The 24,852-nt window shown below is 36.3% G+C and overlaps 2 protein-coding genes across 6 annotated transcripts; one reads left to right on the forward strand and one right to left on the reverse strand.

Annotated features, from left to right (window-relative positions):
• The first annotated feature begins 857 nt into the window (after positions 1–857).
• Positions 858–20,048, forward strand: LOC112053762 (dihydropyrimidine dehydrogenase [NADP(+)]). Of its 3 annotated transcripts, none has more exons than XM_024093307.2 (22): positions 858–1,047; positions 2,895–3,005; positions 3,723–3,893; positions 4,429–4,590; positions 4,941–5,128; positions 5,484–5,610; positions 5,833–5,983; positions 6,846–7,015; positions 7,468–7,545; positions 7,885–8,017; positions 8,246–8,433; positions 10,035–10,241; positions 10,673–10,837; positions 10,991–11,143; positions 11,415–11,535; positions 11,713–11,796; positions 12,694–12,872; positions 15,674–15,850; positions 16,544–16,777; positions 17,615–17,679; positions 18,192–18,284; positions 19,867–20,048. In XM_024093307.2, exons 1-22 carry the CDS (start codon positions 1,006–1,008, stop codon positions 19,949–19,951), a joined length of 3,084 nt encoding a protein of 1,027 aa, XP_023949075.2. In that variant the 5' UTR covers positions 858–1,005; the 3' UTR covers positions 19,952–20,048. The 3 variants fall into 3 exon arrangements, with proteins under 3 accessions (XP_023949075.2, XP_052740465.1, XP_023949076.2); XM_052884505.1 differs by lacking the exon at positions 858–1,047 and adding an exon at positions 1,575–1,720; XM_024093308.2 differs by lacking the exons at positions 858–1,047; positions 2,895–3,005; positions 3,723–3,893 and adding an exon at positions 4,030–4,083.
• Positions 19,991–23,333, reverse strand: LOC112053763 (alpha-(1,3)-fucosyltransferase 10). 3 transcript variants are annotated; one of them, XM_024093311.2, is made up of 2 exons: positions 23,110–23,333; positions 19,991–21,805 (listed from the first exon to the last, which is right to left on the reverse strand). In XM_024093311.2, the coding sequence occupies exon 2, from the start codon at positions 21,365–21,367 to the stop codon at positions 20,063–20,065; it is 1,305 nt and encodes a 434-aa protein (XP_023949079.2). In that variant the 5' UTR covers positions 21,368–21,805; positions 23,110–23,333; the 3' UTR covers positions 19,991–20,062. The 3 variants fall into 3 exon arrangements, with proteins under 3 accessions (XP_023949079.2, XP_023949080.2, XP_052740466.1); XM_024093312.2 differs by having other exon boundaries at positions 23,095–23,329; XM_052884506.1 differs by having other exon boundaries at positions 23,229–23,327.
• Between the last annotated feature and the right edge of the window lie 1,519 nt (positions 23,334–24,852).

Genomic DNA, 24,852 nt, shown 5'->3' on the forward strand with positions numbered 1-24,852 from the left:
TATACATAGAACCTGAATGCTTAAAGATAGATTTAAGCGAACGAATGAACAAAGAGCTATTCTTATTCTTTTATTGTAATTGAAAACCAATTTTGAATGTTTACAGTTTGCACCATAAGTGTGAACTTGAAAGTTGGCCGGATTGCCTTCAAACATTGTCCTTAAAGGTTACTTAGTTATACAGGCAATATATCCGGTTTACCTCACTAAGAACCCTGTCGATATAATCCGCGGTGTAATATTCACAGGTTAATTTCTATATTGCCAGTGGCGTGCACAAGAGTTTTGACTAAGGTAAAATTCAAAATTCATTTATTTCAATTAGGCTTAGTTTACAAGCACTTTTGAAAGGTCAGGATTATGTCATAATTTATTTTAATCTAATGGTGGCGATAATAGTCGCAAACTTAAAATTAAAGTTACGAGGGTTCCAAACGCGCCTTGGTCCGAGAAGAGTCCACAACAAACTCAGCCAAGGTTTATTTTAGAGTTTGAAGTTGTCGATTTTATATAATGTAGGTAGGTACCTACATTATATGCTAGTGAAATGTCTTAAAAGTAGACAGTACACTCGGCCGTACATTTACGATTTTAAAAATATAAATACAAGTATAGTGCGTATTATCAAATCCTATCTACGAATAACGCAATCAAAACAATTAATTGTTCTCTAACCCAGATAACAATTAAGGAGATAAAGTAACTACCTACGTAAATATTTTAACTGTTTCTTTGTCACGTTCGCTGTACTAAGTCCAAATGCGCAAAATAGTATGACGGATCAAGTTATACTGGTCACTATATACAAATAGGAACACAAAACAGAACATTGCTGTATCTGTACTGTAATCGTTACTTTGTCTTGTCAGTCGTTAGTGAAGCGCTGCCAGTGAGCAGTCCACTGCGTCTACGCATTTCGTTCGTGGAAATTAGGAAAGATCAATTAAAAAGTGCACCAATCGAATTTCGATTTAATAACGATTGTGATAAAATCTATTTTTCAACATGTCGAAAGTTTTGTTGAGTCGTGAGCTGCCTGACATCGAGGTCAGTGGATATGTTTTATAGTGTAACAACTTTTACGATTATGAAGGGATTTGTTTGTTGTTATCAAGGTATTTGCCAGTGATATCTTTATCAAGGCACAGAATCAATATTGATCGCGATAAATGTTATTTTTTTTCATTCATCCCAAATTACCTACATACCTACTTGTTGGGCTCATGTTGTAACTTTAAGGATGAAGGGCCTTAACTTCAATGTAAAATTGACTTTTTATTTCGTTTGTGCGACACAGTAGGAAGTAGTTGGTCAGTGTTTGTTTTATTTTGTAATTAAGTACCTATACAATGTCTTATGCCTTCTTAACAACAGTCAATTCGTAAATAAAATGAAGCAATATATTGATAGTATAACGACCCATTAATTTAAATATTTTTATATCTTATTTAGATACCAGAGTCACCTATTTATTGGGTACCCAATACATACCTATAAATATTCCTTCCAATAAAGATGGCCTAATAATGCAAGGCCAAAAATATTTACATTTTTTTATCTTTAAAGATACAATATACGTCAAAAGGCCAAAAGATCGAATCTTATCTCTCTATGTTTGGTAACTAAATCTCTATCGTTAAGTAGATTGTTAACCGAGGACACAAACCGCATTTTTCTGCCCGGCTGTTTTATTGCATTGAATATTCGGTTAAATATCAAGGTAGGTAGGTAATTTAACTAGATAACTAACCTTATGACATGTCTCAAATAAGTTGGCGTCTATACTCCATTACTCCATCCTTTCTTGATGAATACTGTTTACTAACAAAGAAATTAGAAATGAAGGTAGAAAACGCATGTCATTTCATAACTTATTTATTTTAAATTATGTATGATTTGTTTTAAATGTTTTTTCTAAGCTTATTATTCTAATTTATTTTCATTTATTAAAGAACAAGTTAATTATAATTATTATTACATAGTTGTGAAATGACTAGTGATTTATACCCTCATTTGTAATTTGTTTGTTGGTAAACAGTACTCATCAAGAAAGGTTGTAGTAAAGGTAGGTGAACATATATACCTACTTGTACTTAATCCATAGTCACTAATTAAGTTACATACGCGGTACGTGTAAGTAGTGGTAGCTCTTAACCGGTAGGACATGGGTTCGATCCCATAAAAATAGTATATAGCAGCTAAATCTTTCTATACAGGATGCTAGAGACTTCATAACTAATATTTATTTAACTAAAAAATAAAAACTTTTTTGTTTTTATACAAAGTAATTCATATAATTCCGACTATCTATGCTTGGCAACTTCGTAACACTCCCGTTGGTCCGCGCGGGCTAGGAGGCGTGTAGTGATGAATGAAACACCCATGACAGATGCACCTCGCTTCCCCGAACGCAAGATTTCACATCCGCGCAGTCTTCCCCCCCGTCGCCCGCATATCGTGGGAGTGTCATCAACAAACTTGCCAGACTATAATATACGCCTATAACTATCCTTGCATTTTGAAATTTTAAAGTTTGGCACGTCATAATTATAAGAATGCGTTTGACACACACATTTTAAGATCTATTTACAAAATAAATATTATTTACTCCGAAAATATTATTTTCTTTGAACATTTTAAATTTAATTTTCGGTAAAAAAATATAACCCTTTAGGTAGATAAGGGAAATACTCCCCAGCACCCTGTTTATGTATATAATCTTCCTAACTAACTAAAGAGCATAAAATACCTGTTTAGTGCGTAGGTAGGTACAGCTCTTTCTAAGTTAAGCAGTTAAGTAGATTCTTGAATAAATACAAATTAGGTTTGTAAAATGAATTATATTTAAATGTACCTACGTATCTACCTAACACTCATTTGATCTTATGTTACAGAATTTACTGATATTAAACCCGAAGATCAAACCGTACAGTAACTTGGTACCGTCCGCACAGACCAAAAAGAACAAACAGCACTGGAAAAGGAACGCCGACAGAAAATGTGGAGTGAGTACAAAAATTTTAATTAAAAAAATACAACCGAACGACTTCAAAACCTAAAAACGTACCCACTAAACTAAAAAGCGAAAAATAACATCATAATATGTTCTACCTGCTGATCATTATGAAGGCGGTACTCACCTCCTCAAGGAGGAGGAGGTTCTCACCTCCTCCTTTTTGAAGTCGGTTAAAAATACTAAATAAATAATCCATGCTATGCATGCATATGCATTATAAATCGCGTAAGCTTAAGCACTTAAGTATTTCGGTTTGTTAACTTTTTAAAGCGAAATCGCTGAACCGGTAAATCTTTACTAATATTATAAAGCTGAAGAGTTTGTTTGTTCGATTGAATGCTGAAAAATGATAATATCAGAAATTACTGGTCCGATTTGAAAAACTTTCAGTGTTAGTTAGCCCATATCGAAGAAGGCTATAAGCAATATATTATGCCCGTTTTCCTACGGGAACCCGCGCGGCGTCAGCTAGTAACTTATAATATTTGAAACACACATTCGCTGTTAAGGTAGCTTTCCATTGGTGAAAGAATTTTTAAAATGGGTCCTGTAGTTTCGAAGCCTATTGGAAATAAACAAACCTTTTTGTAATATTAGCCTAGATAGTTACGAGTATATTCCATAGTATATGTTTTTGTATATATCCGTATGTTTTTTTTACATATCTATTCATTTATTTTAATTGTCTTTTAAATTTTTTGTCCAGACATGTCCAACTTTAGAGAGAAACTTCGACGACATTAAGCACACGACCCTGTCGGAGCGCGGCGCGTTGAAGGAGGCTGCCAGATGTCTGAAGTGCGCAGACGCTCCTTGCCAGAAGTCCTGCCCTACGCAGATCGACGTCAAGAGCTTTATCACGAGCATCGCTAATAAGGTCAGTTCAAATAATTGAATACAACAAACGGAGTTTTCCTAAGATGGACTCTAAATGTTGCCAGAAATCCTGCCCCATGCATTGCCAATAAGGTCAGTTGCAATAATTGCAAACAACAAACCGAACTCAACCTTCTTGAGATGGACTCGAAATGTTTCCAGAAATTCTGTCCCTGTGCATCGCTAATAAGGTCAGTTGCAAGAATTGCAGAAGAAGTATCAAACTAAACCAGTAACCCTCCATGACATCGACTCTTAATGTTGCCAGAAATCTGGTCTACGCATCGCTAATAAAGTCAGTCGCAAAAATTGGCAATAACAAAACAGTCTCGAGGGCCAGGTATTAATCCTGCTTACCTATTCAAGCCTGCTTTATTGGTACGAGTAGGCTTCGTCAGTGACTCGTTATTACATAACTGGCAAAAATGTATGGTTTAGCGATTGTTTAATACGCATTCTTTAAGATGCGTTTATACCTCTAACTACGAGTCCTTTTTCACGTAAAACTAAATTAATGTCTTAAATCTTTGTTGCAGAACTACTACGGAGCGGCGAAAGCCATTTTGTCGGATAATCCTTTGGGGCTCACTTGCGGTATGGTGTGTCCCACCAGCGACTTGTGCGTCGGAGGATGTAATTTACATGCCAGCGAAGAAGGAGCCATCAACATTGGCGGGCTACAACACTTCGCCGTAGAAGTAAGACCAGTACTCTTGAATTTTAAATAAAAGAAGATGAACTGTCATAATATGAGGAATGTCTAAGCTACTTTTTTCTGAAAGATAAAATTGGTTTGTGGCACCGCTACTGAAATGTATGGGCGTTCGTTGAAACTCAGCTTGAGTTCCATAGTAGAAGAATTTATGATGGGACTTAAGTCATAACGTTTCTCTTAGGGCGTTTCCTGTTAGACTCGGGTCTAAAGTCTAATCAAAATCTAATCTAAAACCACGAAGTCAATGTCTAATTGACTCCTATTATATAAAATAGACGTAACCACTGTTTGGTAATAAAATTCACCGTAAATAACAGCATTAATCTTTTACAGATATTTATGAAGATGGGGATTCCTCAAACACTAGATCCAAATACGAAGCCCTTGCCTAAAGGAGGTGATCAGAAAATTGCGTTAGTCGGAGGTGGACCTGCCAGTCTTAGCTGTGCTTGCTTCCTTGCAAGACTGGGCTACAAAGATATAACTGTTTATGAAAAGGAGAAATATCTTGGAGGGCTTAGGTAAGATTTTGATGACATCTCTGGTGGTACCAGATCAGTTTAGTAGTTCTCCTAATTGCCTTAGGTCTAGTCTGATGATAGAAAGATGTACAAAAACATTGCTTCAAAGTCGCGATGCCAAAGGCGATGCCGCGTTTATAATACATAGAAAATTGGAAAATACTATTCATATTAGGTCAATCAATTTATAAACTTACCTTCTGTATCTCTGTTTCTATTTAATATAATACTCATCTAGAAAGAGTTGAACTTGTAAAACTCTCGTACTTAACCAAGAGAAAATGTAGCTAACCTTAAAAAGTTAAGGTATAGTAGATTAGTTATTACTTGTTTTAAATATTCAAGATGTTTTTAGTTCATCAGAAATCCCTCAATACCGGTTGCCTTACGACGTTGTGCAATACGAAATAGATCTAATCAAGAATCTTGGAGTGAAATTTGTTACTGGCAGAATGTTATCAACAAAGGACATAACTGTTGATGTGAGTAGTTTTACATTTCTTTGAAACAAAGTCTCAAAGTTGCTAGGATTTCAACCCCTATCGAAAAATCAGCTTATGAAAATATTTATAAAATGTTTTATTTCAAATACAAATGCAAGTAGTGCAATAATTTTAATGTCAAACCTGCAGAAGTACATTTTCCTGCTTATACTTCTTGTACCTTCAAGTTGTTCTAAGTTCTCATTCTTAATTGTATTTCAGAGTCTGCTAAAAGATGGAAATGCTGCAGTTTTCTTAGGTATCGGTCTGCCAGAGCCTAAAAGTGTATCCATATTCAAGGACCTGACACCAAACATGGGCTTTTACACAAGCAAAGATTTCTTGCCGCTTGTATCAAAAGGGAGCAAGAGAGGTATGCCTTTTATGGCTCAATATACACTTGTATACACTTCCATTTGTCATTCTCAAATACAAGATTCAAATACCAAGTTCTTGCCTAAAGATGATAATGATGAAAAAGAATGGAAATCACTTACATTACGTAATTATGTCGTCATAACTTTATGCCAATGCGACAGGAGAATGATCAGGCATATAGAATCAAGAGTTGTATGTGTGATTTATGTAAAGTCGCAGAGTTTGTAACTCCGGGTTCAGAATTCTAAAATAACCGTAGATAATTTTTTGTTGATCTAATCTAGGGCTCGAACCTTTGATTTTCGATTAGTCGAACAATTTAATCTCTAGATACGGCAGATGTATAGAGAGCATTTGACAGAGGACATTAAGCTTTTGACGGCCTCCGTGGGGCAGTGGTATGCGCGGTGGATTTACAAAACGGAGGTCCTGGGTTTGATCCCCGGCTGGGCAGATTGAGATTTTCTTGTCCAGGTCTGGCTGGTGGGAGGCTTCGGCCGTGGCTAGTTACCACCCTACCGTACCGCAAAGACGTACCGCCAAGCGATTTAGCGTTCCGGTACGATGCCGTGTATAAATCGAAAGGGGTGTGGATTTTCATCCTCCTCCTAACAAGTTAGCCCGCTTCCATCTTAGACTGCATCATCACTTACCATCAGGTGAGATTGTAGTCAAGGGCTAACTTGTAAAGAATAAAAAAAAAAAAAAAAACGTTAATGTATAAAACTGAAGAACCATTCTTTATTGAAACGAACCTTCAGCTTCTACACTTCTTTCTACATCTATATCATATCTGAAAAATAAACGGTAGGTATATTCGGAATATATTGACTATAATAATGAATTATTGTCCACAGGTATGTGCGCTTGCAAGGCAGCATTGCCGGAATTATACGGTAACGTGATAGTATTGGGAGCGGGGGATACAGCATTTGACTGTGCCACTTCTGCTTTGCGATGCGGTGCCAGGCGAGTGTATGTGGTATTCCGCAAAGGATTTACAAACATCAGAGCTGTGCCAGAAGAGGTGGGTTTTAAACCTTAGTTCGATCAAAATTATTTTTACCCAAAACTGGGATTAAAATAGTAGATTATGAAACGGTTATTAGAAAATCAAGAACCTTAACCTTAATCCTTGAGTTTAAAAATAATTTAATTACAATATACAGTTCAATAATTTATTTCATGAGATCTGGTATTTTTCGACCGAATGGCGTTAGTGTGTTGCGGAATCGAGTCACAAGGCTGACCTTGTTAACTATATCTTCATTTAATATATAATTTTTAAATTTACATAATTTGAGTTATGTAATTAAAAAAATAATGCCTTGAAATTTTATAAAATAGAAGATTTTTCGGTGCATTAACTGACCAGCTTTTTAATAACACATATACCAAAAATATTTAAATGAATCTTGAATCTATATTATTTTATACTGTGCTACAAACATCACAAATAATATAGCAATATACTTTTAGGTCGATCTAGCCAAAGAAGAGAAGTGCGAGTTCATACCATTTATGTCACCGCAGGAAGTTATAGTAAAGGATGGGAAGGTACCTACAAATATATATTTTTTATTAGTTTAAATTTAAACTTATTTATCGATCGTTTTTAAAAGTCAAGTCAGTCATTAAGTAGTGATTCTACCACCGGTTCGAATAGCAAGATTTTACTGAGAATATCCGACATAAAACGTGGCAATCGTTCTATTAAAAAAATGTTGTAATTTGTAATTTACAATTTTAAAATCCATGTGATCCTGTCTTCTGTGCAGAATGTGCAGAAGAAAGCATTGCTTCCATGGATATTTGTGATTGAGAAAGTCACACTTCTTTTGTTCTTAGTTCCGCCTTTATAAACGTAGGATGATACAAGCATCTTCTGCATTTTAGATCGCAGCTTTGAAAATGTGTCGTACTGAACAACTAGACGATGGTGAATGGATAGAGGACACAGATCAAATGTTGCAATTGAAAGCTAACTTTATAATATCAGCATTCGGTTCTGGACTTTATGATAGTGATGGTAAGTATGTTTAAATGCATAAATTATCCTTAGTTAGTTTAGACCAAAATACTACTCTTTTGGTCCTTCGAGCCGGAATATAGCTAATTATTAAAGCATTGAAGATATGTTTTTAAATATGTGTTTCCGTGACGGGCCGTATACATTAGCTGCCCAAAAACCACCAAAATTTAATTGCTACCAAATTAACAAAAAAAAATTTAACATCTATTTTCGTTGAAATTTCAGTAAAAGAAGCAATGTCTGGCGTGAAGCTTAATCGCTGGGATTTGCCAGAAGTGGACAGCACATCTATGCAGAGTGTTTCTAACCCTAGAGTATTTATCGGAGGTGATTTAGCGGGCTTAGCTGAAACCACGGTGGAATCTGTGAATGATGGCAAATCAGCTGCTTGGTACATGCATTGTTATTTACAGGTCAGTCTCGAGACCTAAAGTCGCTAGTTTGTTTTTTTATATTAAATAATAATAATTTATTTATTTCAAGCTTCAATAGGCTCATAATTGTGTTAGTAAAAATAGAATGTGTTAGTAACTTATAAACTAAAGCAAAACTTATTCTATTAAATATATCGTACTAGTAATATGTGTGTCACTACCGCTCCAATCCATTTGACATGGAACAGCAGTGATTCACATATTTACAGTCCAACCTGCTCGCAATCATTGCAAGAATGCTGTTGGTGCCGCCCCGCACCCTGCGCACCAAGGATCCACAACGTTTGCGCATTGTGGCGTAAAAACAGTCGACACGCGCATCCGCGAACATCCCCGATGCGCTACAAAAGCGGGGCAACCCCATCAACACCCTGAATGCGTTGTTGTATTGTACACGGAGAGCGTTATAAGATTTTTGAGAGTATTTGGCCCACAGACTGCACGTGTAGAAGCTAGTGCAGTATGCTCTGAACAAAGTAATTTTAACGGCATAGGAACACCGCGCAAACCTGCGGGCCAGCATATTAGCTCTTACTGATAACGCTCTCCGTTCTCTCTCGATATCAGTGTCGTCTCTAAGGTCAGGGGTCAACATGTGTCCAAGGTACTTGACTTTATTCACTCTCTCTAATGCTACGCGATTCAGCGAGATGGGTGGAAGGGTTAGATTTTTAGATGTTTTACCCTCTGCCTCAAAGACCATCACTACACTCTTTTTAGTGTTATAGGCAAGACCATGTTTCTCCACATAAGCCTCACATACAGCTATGAGCTTCCTGAGACCACAGATTGACGCACTCAACAGCACCATATCATCGGCGTAACTTATGTTATTTAAACACACTCCATCTATGTAGCAGCCGGTTCTAGTGCTGCTGAGCTCGCCAAGCAAGTCATCCACGTACAGGTTGAATAGCGTAGGTGAGCTTAACCCCCCCTGCCTCACTCCGCACTCCAACCCATACGAGTCTGACAATGCGCCTGCCCACCGGACATTGTTGACCTGGTTTCTATACCAATATTTAAAAATATTGGTGAGTTCTGGCGGTAGTTTTGCTTAAATTAAAGCACCTTCTGCTAATTTAGATAGTGTAACCGTAAGTGGTGTTACTTTGTTGTTATTAAGACAAAACTTGATCTGACACCTGTTAGAAAGTGGTGAAACTGCCCTAAGTCTAAAAGCTTAAAGCATTTTTTTTATGTTCAAAATTAGATTTAAATCTTTGGATAATTTCGAAAGAAATTCGGGTTGGTAATTGGATTTTTTTAGAAACTGTAGCCTTTAGTTGAATTGTTTATATTACAGTATTAAGAAATTTTTGTTTTCGTGAACTTTTTTTATACTTACGACTAAAATACGGGTTTTTGGAAGAAAATTATTTGAGTGTAAATACTCTAAAGTAAACTCTTTTTTCTCTGTTCGACATTTAAGGCATATTTATTGGTTAACGGTGTAGGTTAACGATTTAGTTTTAATGTCAGTAATTTTTTTTTGAATTGTAATCTTATTTACTGTTTGTTAACCCAAATAAATTAAAAAAAAAAAAATTATATATATAAGATTTCTGTTATAACTTCAGGGAATACCGTACGATTCGCCGGTTGAGCTGCCAAAGTTCCACTGTCCCATAGACGAGGTGGATCTATCGGTGGAGGTCTGCGGCATCAAGTTCGAGAACCCATTCGGCTTAGCCAGCGCTCCGCCCACTACCAGCTCGGCTATGATACGACGCGCGTTCGAGCAAGGCTGGGGCTTTGTAGTCACCAAGACCTTTGGTCTTGATAAGGTATTTTGTGTAAAATTTTCATTTTCAGTTATCCCTAGACTACAATTTCATCTGGTGTTAAATGATGATGCGGTCTAAGACGAAAGCGAGCTTACTTGGAAGAGGTCAAGTTCATTCTACCCTAACCTCTGACGGTTTCTACGCTGCATCATAGCGGAACGCTAAATCGCTGAGCTATACGTCTTTGCCGGCAGGATTATAACTAGCCACGGCCGATGCCTACCATAAGACCAGACCTGACTGATCTTTTTATTGGTGATTAAAGACCAACTATTCAATCGATTTTAATGATAGGAAGTTAATGACTGAATTATAAGGTCGTGAACCTAATTTAAATTCACCGTAAAACATATTCTAGGGGAAAAGGGATTAAGGAGATGGTTAATAATACTCGTATATTGTCAACATATGAAAGACAATCTTTTTTGCAGGATCTAGTGACCAACGTGTCCCCTCGTATAGTCCGCGGAGTGACGTCCGGAGAGAACTACGGGCCCGGACAAGGCTCCTTCCTCAACATCGAGCTCATATCCGAGAAGTGTGAGGAGTATTGGTGTCAGAGTATCACGGAATTGAAACGGGACTTCCCTACTAAGGTTACTTTTACATTATTTTTATCGCAGAATGCAATAGTTATACTCTGTTTTTTTTCTGATTACTACACTACTACACTAGGTAGTTAGGGCAAAGGCGGAAAGGTAGTTCTTCCAGTAAACAACAAATTGATTTGTCATGTAATTTCTTTTCAGGTGGTAATAGCATCAATAATGTGTTCTTATAACGAGGAAGACTGGAGGTATCTGGCGAAAAAGGCAGAAATCTCTGGGGCAGATGCTTTAGAGCTTAACTTATCGTGCCCTCACGGCATGGGCGAGTCCGGAATGGGACTAGCTTGTGGTCAGGTACGTCAAATCTAATTATTTTATTAATTCTGTATTATATATATTTATACAAACCAAATATTGATTTTTGGTCCTTTGAGCCGTATCGCAATAATAAGTTGTTAAGAAGTAATTGTGTTGTTGTTTTTCAGTCATATCAACAAAATAATATCTAACCTATATTTATTTTACTCATGTATTAGTATCAAAGGATGTTTTTAACGCCTGTATTTTGTAATTAGTTCTTCTTAGATTGATTAAAAAAATTAAAATACTATTTATGTTATTCCAGGATCCAGTTTTAGTGAAGGGAATATCGGAATGGGTCCGCGACACGGTCAAAATACCTTTCTTCGTGAAGCTGACCCCCAATATCACCGATATTGTAAACATCGCCGTGGCTGCATATGAGGGTACGCCTTAATATTGTCATTTACTCAGAATAGGTAAAGAGTAAAATATGTGTGTATATTTATTTTAATTAAATTTTACTCATTCCAGTATAATCCTACTCATTATCTTGGAGGAGCATATACAAATTTTGTGCTTTTAGTTTTTTAGATTAAAATTGAATTATTTTTTAATTCTAGGCGGAGCAGATGGAGTATCCGCTATTAATACAGTATCAGGCCTGATGTCCGTCCGTGCCGATGCTACTCCGTGGCCTCAAGTGGGTAAGTGTTTTGTTAAGTGTTAAGAGTCCCGATTTAGAGAACTTAAGAACTCATAAGAACAAAGACAAAATGTCAGCGAGTATCATACAAGTTTTGTAGCCGAATCTGGGGAAGGTAACGTGAGACATCACCTAAACGTCGGCAAAGAAAGGTGGTTGACCAATTTCATACAAATTCTGACCTGGTCATAAAATGCAGTGATTATAAAGGACCTAATGTGTTACCGATAGCTTCTTACATTGGAACTCATATCTAATTAAACTTTTTCTAAGGCGGATATAAAAGATTAAACAGCGCGTTTCGTTACATTTTCCATTATTAAATTAAATGACATGCAACATTAAAGTCTTGCGTAACACTTTTGTGTGCTCTATCTATACCTATTAAAGAGTCAGTCGTTTTTAGCAGATAAGATTTGATTCAACTTGTCTACTCGCAAATGATTCAAAAGAGAAACGGATATCTTAGCATTCCATGGATTCACCCTGCCTGTGCCGGGTCCATCGTATGGCAGAGAGAAAAACTCCGAGCAGATCCTTGAACTTGTGACCGATGGGGGGTAGGTTAAAGGACTGTTGTATATTAATTTCTATGTATAAATTATCTATGGTACTGATATTGTAAAATGTAGTTGCAACCCCAGGTCCTTCTTCCTTCCGGCTTAAGGCGAAATACAATACAAGAATTAATATGTCTCTTATTGAAACACCACAAAATACAATTCGAGATCCTTGATACTTATCTAGCACTCCCTTCTTTGCCAAATTTGTTAAGATAATACAAGAGCGGCTTGGGACACTTGTTCTAATATTGGTAAAACTTTCTGCAGTTATAGTGAGGCTACGTTTAAGCGTTAAGGTTTAAGCGATAATTAAAGCCTGTGTCTTCAACGTCCAGGTCGTGAGAAGAACACAACGTACGGCGGCGTGTCAGGCAACGCGACGCGGCCGATGGGCCTGCGCGCCGTGTCGGCCATTGGCAACGCGCTGCGCGGCTTCCCCGTGCTAGGCATTGGCGGCATCGACTCGGCTGACGCGGCGCTGCAGTTCATACTGTGCGGCGCGCCTGTTGTGCAGGTACTTGTACTGGATTATTCCCCGTGGTCCCTGCGCCGTAGTCCCTGCAGGGATCACGGGGAATAAATTCTCCGTGGTCCCTGCGAGACATATAATACTGCCGAATTAAAAATATGTAGTGATCAACGTTATATTCGATTTATTTTCAATAAATCGGCAATACGTTTAACGTATTTTTATTGATTAAATCTATCCTATTAACCGACTTCAAAAAAAGGAGGTTATCAATTCTACACGTATGTTTTTTTATTATTATTTTTTTTTTTCATTTTTTTTTGTGTTACCATCATCATCATCATTTATTTATTAACTAATTTCGAATTTTTTTTGTTTGAAAGAGTATACCTACTTGGTCCCATTTTATTTTCATGAAAATCGGTTTAGTAATTTTGTATTAAAATCAAAATAACTTAAATACGTCTTTGAAGTCGGACATTTTTGAAAATTTTGCACCTTTCCTTGGTGAGATCAGAAAGAACAATCACCCATATTTAATCACCTTTTAACAGACTTCAAAAATGGAAGGTTCTCGATTCGACGCGAATTTCTATATTTTAGATTAATTAGTACCTTATAAATTCGTTATTTATTAACGAATTTCGATACTTTTTATTTCCCGCATTACACTATTTTCCATATTTAAATACGGGGAATAAACGGTTTATTCCCCGTGGTCCCTGCGCCGTAGTCCCTGCAGGGACCACGGGGAATAAATTCCCCGTGGTCCCTGCGAGACATATAATACTGCCGAATTAAAAATATGTAGTGATCAATGTTATATTCGATTTATTTTCAATAAATCGAGAATACTTTTAACGTCATGCTTATTACCCACAACTGGCAAATAAATATGGAAAATAGTGTGATGCGGGAAGTAAAAAGTATCGAAATTCGTTAATAAATAACGAATTTATAAGGTACTAATTAATCTAAAATATAGAAATTCGCGTCGAATCGAGAACCTTCCATTTTTGAAGTCGGTTAAAAAGTAATTAAATATGGGTGATTGTTCTTTCTGATCTCACCAAGAAAAGGTGCAAAATTTTCAAAAATGTCCGACTTCAAAGACGTATTTAAGTTATTTTGATTTTAATACAAAATTACTAAACCGATTTTCATGAAAATAGATGGGACCAAGTATACTCTTTCAAATAAAAAAAAATCGAAATTAGTTACTAAATAAATGATGATGATGATGGTAACAAACATAAAAAAAGAAAAAAAGTGTAGAATTGATAACCTCCTTTTTTGAAGTCGGTTAATAAGATAGATTTAATCAATAAAAATACGTTAAACGTATTCCCGATTAATAAAACTTAAAAAAAATGAAAGAAAATAATTAAAAAAATATACGTGTTTCTACACGTATGTGTGATTTTTTTGATAACCTCATTTTTTGAAGTCGGTTAATAAGATAAATTTAATCAATAAAAATACGTTAAACGTATTCCCGATGACGTTAAAAGTATTCTCGATTTATTGAAAATAAATCGAATATAACATTGATCACTACATATTTTTAATTCGGCAGTATTATATGTCTCGCAGGGACCACGGGGAATTTATTCCCCGTGGTCCCTGCAGGGACTACGGCGCAGGGACCACGGGGAATAAACCGAATAAACCACTTGTACCTAGTAGAACCTCGCAGTTTCGACCGCGTAGTCGCCTTTCCCGTAGGAATATGGGGATAAAATATAGCCTGTGTTATTCTCTGACAACTTCAGCTTGCTTCTGGTGAAATATTTTTTCAAATCGGTCAGTTTCAAACATAGGCATAAAAAACAATTACACTCAATCGTGAGTCGCAGTAGTTGTGCGGTTTTATGCACTAATTTAATGTTACACTGGTTATTAATATGTGTGATGAATGGACTGTATTTATTTGTAATTTTGTATGTATGTATGTTTGCTGATTTCTGCCAAAACCAAACAAGTAACTTGTGATCCACACCAACCTTGCATCACTCGCCCCCACGGCAACACGGCAAGACTAAGGAGAGCCTGCGACTTGGGGTAGTTCTTTTTTGAGGAGGCAGGCACACACAGATTGTTCTTGCAAGAAAAACGTTTTCTTATATTTAACGCGCGCACACGGTGCGAATTTGTTTCTTAGGCACGGCCGAATGAAAGAAACACGCTTACAGGTACGACATGCACACAGCACGGCTGGATGATGCAATATGTGGCACGGTAGTCCAAGATGGCGTCTTCCAGAGATGACGCTGCTCAGTTGTCAAACCGACATCTGACATTGATTGACAATTGACACAATTCTAATGTGGTTTTTCTCAAACTACCTGCATGATCGAACAGTAGTATCTCATACTCAACTAGGTACTTAATATTGCAGTATCATCATCATCATATAGGTACTTAAAAGAAACTCGGTAATCCGGCCCTCCGATAAACAGATACTTCCCTATAATTCAGCTTTCTCTAAATTTTAATAGTGCTACATTTCTAATAGCTAGTCTAATAGTGGAGTCCGAGTCTGTCTTACCTTTATTATTGCTTAAGCTTATTAATACCTACTCTTACTTGTTCGCTTCTTTATCTACGTACCTACGTTGTATCCTACCTACCTATTACTTACTTAGCTTAGGTATTAGGTCCTGAATTATGATAAATGGGGATAGTTTTCATCATTCCGAAGAAAGTATCTAAGCCATGAACTTGAAAAATTGAGAAGACGTATAAAAATTGTTAACTCCAAAAGTCCCATGACCTATCTTCTATATTTGCCTATATATTTATCTTTGAAGCAATGGCCGACATATTTTCGTTATGTATTCTACCAGGTCTGCAGCGCGGTACAGAACCAAGACTTCACACTTATCGACGACTACGTGACTGGTCTGAAAGCGTTACTGTATGTCCGGTCGTTGGGACTGTCGGGCTGGACCGGACAGTCTCCGCCCACTGTCAAACACCAGAAGGGCAAATCCGTTCAGACCTTGTATGACGAGAATGGAAAGGTATTATGCCTCTATTTAATAGACTTTTTTTTTATTGGCTCATTTAGTTATTTCAGCATATCGTCTCCAAAGAGTAAAAAAATCTTTTGTAGGTTTGGGTGTTCTCTTCTATAACAAGATCCCCAAGACTGTGATGCTAATGCTTAGCTTTAAGCAATGTGTTAAAAAACATTTACTTAGTCGAGGTTACTACAACATTGATGAGTTCCTTAAAGATAAAAGCGCTTGGAGGCCATTGGATCAGCTTCCACCTTCACACAGGAAATAAAACTATAAGAAATTGTAATTGTTATCAATTGTAAATTATAATACTGCATGACTTTTTCAAAAGAGCAACTGTCGAGTTTCTTGCCGGTATCTTCTCAGCAGAACCTGCCTTCCGAACCGGTGGTAGAATCTTTACAAATAGTCAACTGACGTGTCAAAAGTGCTTGTAAACTGAGCCTACTTGAAATAAATGATTTTTGATTTTGTTTTTGATTTTTGACCTCGCCTCGTGTTCAGAGCGAACTTGCTCTTTGGCACATACTATATTACATTTAAAACATAATAACAGCTTGTTTTGTTCAATGTTTTATCAATTTATTTCTTGGATAGATAAATTTTCTGTCTGCATAAATCTAAATTATGTAACTCGGAATAACATAGAAGGAATTTATAGAAAGTATTTTTATCTTTCTACTTTCATTTAAGGTTCTAGCACACTTTGGACCATACAACAGGAAACGCGAAGAGTTATTGCACAGTATAAGACTCAAATCATCCATATTGAATGACGTAGGAAATTGCCCTCTGAAGAATACAAACGAAGTCAACGGATATATTACGGTGCCTATGATAAAAGACATATTGGGCGAAGCTTTACCCAGAATAGGGACGTATAAGAATTTGGACAACACGAAACAAGTGGTTGCACTTATTGATGACGTAAGATTTTTGTTAGTACGTGTTTGTGCGCTATAAGGTGTGTTTGTTTGTGTGTGTATGTAGCGGTAATAGCCGAGGAGCAAAACTTTATCGGTTCCTCGGCTAGTACTGCCTGCCTGCTACTAGATAGTCTCCATTTTCTTTCGCTCAAAAGTACTTATTACAGTTTGTTACTTGATTAAGGTCAGGAGAGTTGGCCGCTCTCGTATTCCGTATTCCTTCTCCGTGTTCGGAAACCCGATTGCATAAAATTAATATAAACATGCATAATATAACTAATAAAACGCACATGTCTGCGGTAGTCTCACGGAATACCAAATCCAAATTACGCATGAAGAAAACGAATAGGGAAAACGGGTGTCTGCGGCCGGCCTTAAGACGATACATAATAAAAAAATATATTATTATGCAACTGCTCATAAGAAAGCTCAATCACACAACGGGCGATGGAACGAGCTATGCTAGGAGGAGATATCTCTGCGTGATCGAATCAGAAATGAGGAAATCCGCAGAAAAACCAAAGTCACCGACATAGCTCAACGAGTTGCGAAGCTGAAGTGGCAATGGGCGGGGCACATGGTTCGAAGAGCCGATGGCCATTGGGATCCCAAAGTGCTGGAATGGCGACTCTGCACCAGAAAGCGCAGTGTTGGTCGACTTCCCACCAGGTGGACTGACGACATCAAGCGAGTCGCAGGGATTCGCTGGATGCAGGTGGCTCAGTACCGTGATGTTTGGAAGTCCTTACAAAAGGCCTATGTCCTGCAGTGGACGTCCATCGGCTGATATGATGATGACGCAACTGCTTCATAGTCTACAATTATTTCATGTTTCCAGGACATGTGTATAAACTGCGGCAAATGTTACATGGCCTGTGCGGACTCCGGATACCAAGCTATTGAGTAAGGAATAATAGTAATCTATACCTACCTATATTATAAAGCTAAAGAGTTTGTTTGTTTGTTTTGTTGAATGCGCTGATCTCAGGACCTACTGACCCGATTTAAAAAAAATCTTTCAGTGTTATTATTAGTATTATTCCTATGGGAACGGGAACCACGCTAACTAGTTATAAATGAAATATTTTTAATAACTAATTAAAATTTTCATTTTTAGTTAAAATGGGCTCTGAGGTGTCTACTTATTATGTGTGGTGTTTCATTTTAGCAATTTTCTAAAACCATCAGCCCCCCCTAGCCAAGTGGCACGTCGATTCTCTTTCTACGATCGCTAACGCTTCGAAAACTAGAAAGATGTTTGGGAATGACATTTGCTATTGGCAGGTCACGTGATCAAGATCTGTCATTCCCATACATTTGTCTAGTTTTCGAAACGTTAGCGATAGTAGAAAGAGAATCGACGTTCCACTTGGCTAGAGGGGCAGATTTGGTTCTACAATACCTTTCTTTTTTAGGTTTGATCCGCAAACGCACATCCCGAGCGTAACTGACGACTGTACGGGATGTACTTTGTGTTTGTCTGTGTGCCCCATCATTGATTGTATATCGTAAGTATTACCTTAGCTTGAACATTTTAACTTCACTTGACAAGAGTCCGGAGGGTGTAGGTTCGAATCCGGTCTGGCATGCACCTCCTATTTTCCAGTTATGTGCATTTTAAGAAATTAAATATCACGTCTCTCAAAACGGTGAAGAAAAAACATCCTGAGAATTTTCTTATTAAAATGATGATGACGTTGACAGAGCCCGTCCGGACTTAGTGAGTCATAAGCCAGTGGTGTGCATAACTTTGCAAACTAGGGTAGGCACTGTTCCTAAACATTGTCCAAAATGGGAACTTCCTGCTCCAATGCAGATTTGTAATTGTTCCTGAAGGTAGGCAGTGCATCTTTGTATCTATGATGTGCACGCCATTTTCATAGCTAGACGTATAATAGGTAATGAGCCGTTGACTCGGACGAAATTGCTAAGTCTACAACACCGACGCAACGTCGGCGTCGCCTGTCTATCGGTCTTTTACCGGATTTGGAGAGTGACAGGAATACGATTTAGTTCCTCCATCCCCATTTTACCACAGAACAGCGAGACGCCGAGATAAATGACATCCTTTTGTTGTCAATATCCATTCAACCCGTACGAAACGTTTTGCGTCAACGTTCTTAAAAAGAACTGCTATAGTTTGGCAACTACGTTCGTAACACTCCTGATAGGCCGCGCGGGCCGGGGGGCGTGTAGCGATGAACGAAAAACCGACGACTGATGCACCTCACTTCTTCGCACGTACGATTTCACACCCGCGCAGTCTCCCCTCGTCGCCAGACTATGCCAAGTCATATGGAATGCCCTTCCGCCTTCTGATTGTCCTGACGTACGATTTGTGCACCTTCAAGGCAAGAGTGAATCTTCTAGATGAGCGCGCTTCATCTTAGACCTCAAAATTAATTGTAAAAAAAAACTACATATCATATAGGCCTGGCTAGGGCTGAGTAAAGAGCTGTTAAAACAAACTGATAATGATGACGGTCTGCAATCTCTTGGAGCTGGAAACCAAGCTCCTATGTCAACACATGGTGGGTCCAAACTCCTTACCCTATCTCCTATAATGAGGGAGGCCTGTAGGACTAACATTGGACCAAGTGAAGAGAAATAGACAAAATATCGTCCAATGAAAGCGCGACGTCCCAGTTCCATCTCTTTCGTCCCAACGCAATGAATGAGATTTGTCTATTTATCTTCACGCGATTATCCCGTTGTTCGCATGTTAGCGGCAGTGACCCTTAGTGGGCCGTTAAAATAAGGCTCATAATAATAATGCCTCATAATTAACACTCACAGGGGAATCAAAATCAATAGATTACTCCCCTTTAAGACAGAAACCGTATAGAATATGTCGGTACATTACAAAATCAATTTGAAGATTTTGGAAACAACAAAAACGGATCTAGTTATCTCCAACAGCGTTTTTTTTCTTTATATGTACATAATAGGTATATGTAGGTACAACTTGACGTCTGGCAAGAATGATGTTTGTAATGTGTTTGTTTGGTTGTTTTTGGTAGCCAGGTGTCAAGTTTATGCGCAAAGTTATACTATATTAAACAATAGTAATTAATCTCTTCTTTCATCCAGGATGGTGCCTAAGAACATACCGCACGTCATCAAAAGAGGTCTACGTTACGAAGTACATCCATTAGATGACATATCACAAAAGTAAGATGGTGTAACCAGTACATGTAAAAAAATACAATTAAAATAATTAATATTTGTATATTAAAAGTATAAAAAAATATAATACTTTGTTGAAAATATGATTTAGTGTTTAATTTTAACTATATACTCTTTTAAATATTTCTTCCGCATCTTTCTCGGCTTGATGCCACAAATAAACCCAATCGTTTGATGGGTTTACTGTCAAAGTTAAAGCTGAAACTGGCTTTGGACAGTCATAGTGACTTTTATTCACTATGTGTTCTTGTAATCTAGTTTTCTTTTCATGGATTTTACGGCAAACCAAACATTCGAATTTGTTGGCAACATTCAACGCGTCAGTTTGGTACGGCCTCATTCTGAATTCTTCAATCAATCGTTTATTTGTTATTGATTCTTTCGTCTTGTGGGTTAAATGCTCATCATACAAATGGTCATTCTTCAATAATTTCTTAATATGTTCACTCATATTTGCTGGTGTTGGATGATCTTGTATTAGTATCGCAGATTTGTCGTTTGGGAACCAATCTTTTATGGACGGTGATCCGAAGTAAATTGGTACACTACCAACTTTTATAGCACGCCAAAACTTTTCGGTGACGTAGTCCTCACAAACCCCGTTTTCCAATGCTAATACAAACTTGTATCTTGCAATGTAATGCAAGAATTCGTTATCATTCAACTTGTTCAAGTAGTCATCCTTGAATTTTTGGGGAAGTTCCTTATTTTTCAAACAATCTCCATACGAATCAATATTGATATACTTCATTAATTCTCGTACATATGCATCCCTTTCTGTGGCAGTCTCACAATCGGTTTGCAAGTACAGAACCGGTGATATGTCTTTTAAAAGACCATTTTTCTCTGTTGTTGGAATGTAATATTCTTTACTAGTTATATCAGACAAAGAGTCTAAATATTGTAGAGGAAATGGAATGTCACTGTACCTGCTAAAAGTTGCAGAGAAATTAAACAGACTTAGCGTTTTTTCGTGCAACAATTCCCGCACGTTTCTGGGAGATTCTTCATGATACAATCCCCATATCACATCTCTTGCCTTTCTGGGTAAGGGCAGGTCATCAAAATTTATGTTGCTTGCATAAAATAAATATGCTTCAACATTATAAGCATTTCCCAAGTTATTATCACTGTATACATCACATTTTAGATTATCTTCACATGTGATTGTTTCTGATGTGCTTGGAAAGCCATGAGTCCACCAAACTATCACAGGATTACTAGAATTAACACTAAGTTTTGCTTCACGATTGCTCCAAAACCATATAAAAAAAGGTATCAAAAACACAGCACAAATAAATAATACTTCATTCAAAGTCAATCTCGATATTCTTCTGTAAATGTACAAAATGACTTTGTTTACAAGACGCATGTTGTAATTTAATATCCGTTTCAATTTTACCATTGTCTCTAGTTGCGTACATTCCTGTACAATGAATCAACCCGCTGTTTTTATCTTGGAATGTTTATTATCACATCCTGTTACATATCCAGCATAAAAAAATATATAAATAGCTGCAAACAGTTTCAATTAGAATGTCAAGCCTCTTTCTTTACGCATGTAATAAAAATCAATAGCAAACGCAATCATCAAATCAACATATAACAATCCATAAATGGCTCCAGCCAGTTCCCCGACTATCAAAAGATTCACAAACGCTATGACTGTCACAAGGAATTGTATCACGACATAGTAAAACTCAGCTTCATGAAGGACCTGATCGACCACATGTAGCACCATCATATACAAGGACAGCATGAGAGTAGGTCCTGCGACGAAGCATTGCCAAACGTCCACTGGTTTCACAATGTGAGGTAGTATATTGAGCAGGAGTGCCACTATCTAAAAGTAAGATATACTCACTTGTATACTACAGCCTTCCTTGATGAGTACTGTTTACCAACAAACAAATTAAAAAAGAGGGTATAAATCACTAGTCATTTTACACCTAATAATAATTATAATTAATTTTAGAACAATAAAATTAATGTAAATAAGTTTAATTAAAAAGGTTACAACAATTAGATATGGTTAGTATATTTTATATAACATTTTATAAAATACAATACATAATGTAAAATAAATAAGTTATGAAATGTGTTTTCTACCTTCATTTCTAATGTTTTTGTAAACAGTATTCATCAAGACGGGCTGTAGTATAGTAAGTTGTATATTTATATACCAGAGGTGGCAAACTTGATAAGAATTTAGATAAATGTTTACTGAACGATTGAATTGATGTTAAGTCAATGAAGAAAGTAATTGGTTATTGTGTTGGTATAAAGTGGTTGCCATTTAGCTTCTTATTTCTGTCATGCCTTGTTAAATAATCTAGAGTTATTGGTTCAGGATCAGTTGGTTCGCCACCCCTGATTTATTCAATTGTAGTGTTGTAATTTTAAAATTAAAACTACTTATTAGTAAAGCTGTGCAGAAATTAGAAATCTGTGGCACCATTACACAAAAACTAATGTAGAATTATGTAATGGCCTTCCACATTTAATAGTTAATTAACTATTACTTGTTATTTTTTTATCTTTAATATGATAAGAAACTTGTTGTGTAGTTCATACATGCATTTAATTATATTTTATTTACTTACTATAGTCATTTTGTAAATATATCAATAAATCTATAACAATAATAAAACTTTAAAACATAATTTTATTTATTTAACAAAGCATTTTATGATAGTACAAGCCCCCTCTGTTTTATAACACAATACTGATCTATAGCCAATGCAATAAGGATGTGGACATAGAATATACCATAAACATGTCCCAATTGATTTGAAGTTAAGATAACTTCCAAAAAAGCTGCAAAATTGAGCGTTATCTGTATAAACAAGTACAGCTGTTCCGCGAGGAAATGCATTTGATCCACAAGGTACAAAATGATGAATATTACAGTCATGACCAGTGTTGGTGCGGTCGCCAAGCAGTGCAAGAAGCCAGCGTTGGGCAACGCAAATGGTACTAACATTCCGAGCAAGGAAATTACCTAAAAGTAAACAAGTTGTGGAAATTACCTCCAAATAAACAAGTAGTGGAATTTACCTAAAAGTAAACTAGTTTTGGAAATTAGGCGTATATAAATTCGACGTGTTTCATTATTCAGTTAGGCGCACCTACCTAACAATACCATACCTTTATCTGCCTGCTATCTATGTTTGTACTTTCTAAGGCGGTGAAAAATAAAGTTTATGCATGTACCGAACCAGACTGATTTAAGGTTATGTGATGAAAGTAAAGTAATGAAAATTTACTTATATGTAAAAGACGAAAGTCAAAAAAACGTTTTCTACTTTGTAAGTTTAAATTTTTTATTGAATCTTGAAAATGAAAGTTCTAAAACAAATACTTTTTACAATAGGTACCTACAAACTGCGAATACAAAATTACAAAAACATAGTACAACCAGAGGTATTAATTAATCTGTGAACCAGAGTAATTAATTATGTTTACTGTGGTACAACTGTAAAAATCCTCTTTGTCTTTGCTCTCTACTCTTTGGAATTTGGAATGTTACTCTAAACGTCAAAGTCAAAAGTTCATTATACAATGTCAAAGAAATGGAATTCGCTTTTACATGCATAAAATCTAAAATTGAATTGAAAAAAATGTTAAAATTAAACAGTTTTTCGCAAAACATTATTATTATTATTAAAACGTTAATCGTAAACCCTATTAATGTTATTATTAAGCACAACTAAATGTACACCCTCTTTCATTTGCAATTAAAAATAGGTCAAGACTTAGTGCTGTTAACAAGGCAAAATAAAATACGCCGTAAATTAACCAAGTAAAAGCTTTGTCGAGATTTAATAAAAAACATTGAATAAAAGCACCAAATGTAAATAAGATTTGAAAAAATAAATACATTTTTTCCATGAACAATGGTACTTTTTTACGTACGTACAATATTACAAATAGAACTGATATAACTATTGTAGGCCCCGTCGATATGCAGTACATATGACCTTCCGGCTTTGCGATAATCATCGGCAAGATTGTAAGTGCTAGTGAAAGTCCCTATAAACAATTTTGAAAGTAATGAAACTAAAGAAACAGAAATACATAATTTCTTATAGTTTAGTAAATATTTAATTACTTACAAATTCGACTAATTTCATCAGAAAAATGTTGTAATTTATTAATTCATTCAATTTCTTATTGACTGGCACAGAATCTGAAATTATTTTTTTTTCCGTTAAGTTTAAAACTTAATGCTAATGTATTAATAGGTAGGTACTATACCGTACCGACTACTTGTAATATTTTATAACATAATTAAAAAAATACCATTTATTATCATATCCGACATTGTGTCAAAAATAATATTTAGTCTAGCAGACAATAACGGTGCTTAATCCCAATAGAAAAACATTATAAACGTACAAGGATTTCTGTTTTTGTTTAGTGAAATTTTCCTCGTAGACCTTCATAAAATTCACAGAAACTTAAAAAATAATGACAAGCATGAACCATGTCTTCAATTGTCATTTTAAAGTTTTTTCTCATTTATAAAATTAAAAAAAGGTTTGCTGTTTTATATGACACGAAAAAAATTAATACGAGCGTTCAGCATTTTTTCTATAACTATTCGATGGCTAAGTACTAAATTTTGAAAAAAGTAGAAATCTGTTGGGGCACTGTCCGATGAGTACGGTCGATGACGGAAAGTATTGGAATTGGTTGTTGCATTGCGAGCCTCTTCATCATTGTTTGCTATTCTTGGCAATAGACTTCTGAGATCTCTGTTGTGTCATTCGGTAAGAAACTGTGATGTGCTGTAACTTGTTAGGAGTAGGATGAAAATTCACACCCATTTCAGTTTCTTAACGACATCATCGTACCGGAATGCTAAATCGCTTTGCGGTACATCTTTGC

Source organism: Bicyclus anynana, chromosome 11 (genome assembly GCF_947172395.1).
Source record: "Bicyclus anynana chromosome 11, ilBicAnyn1.1, whole genome shotgun sequence".
Lineage (NCBI taxonomy): Eukaryota > Metazoa > Arthropoda > Insecta > Lepidoptera > Nymphalidae > Bicyclus > Bicyclus anynana.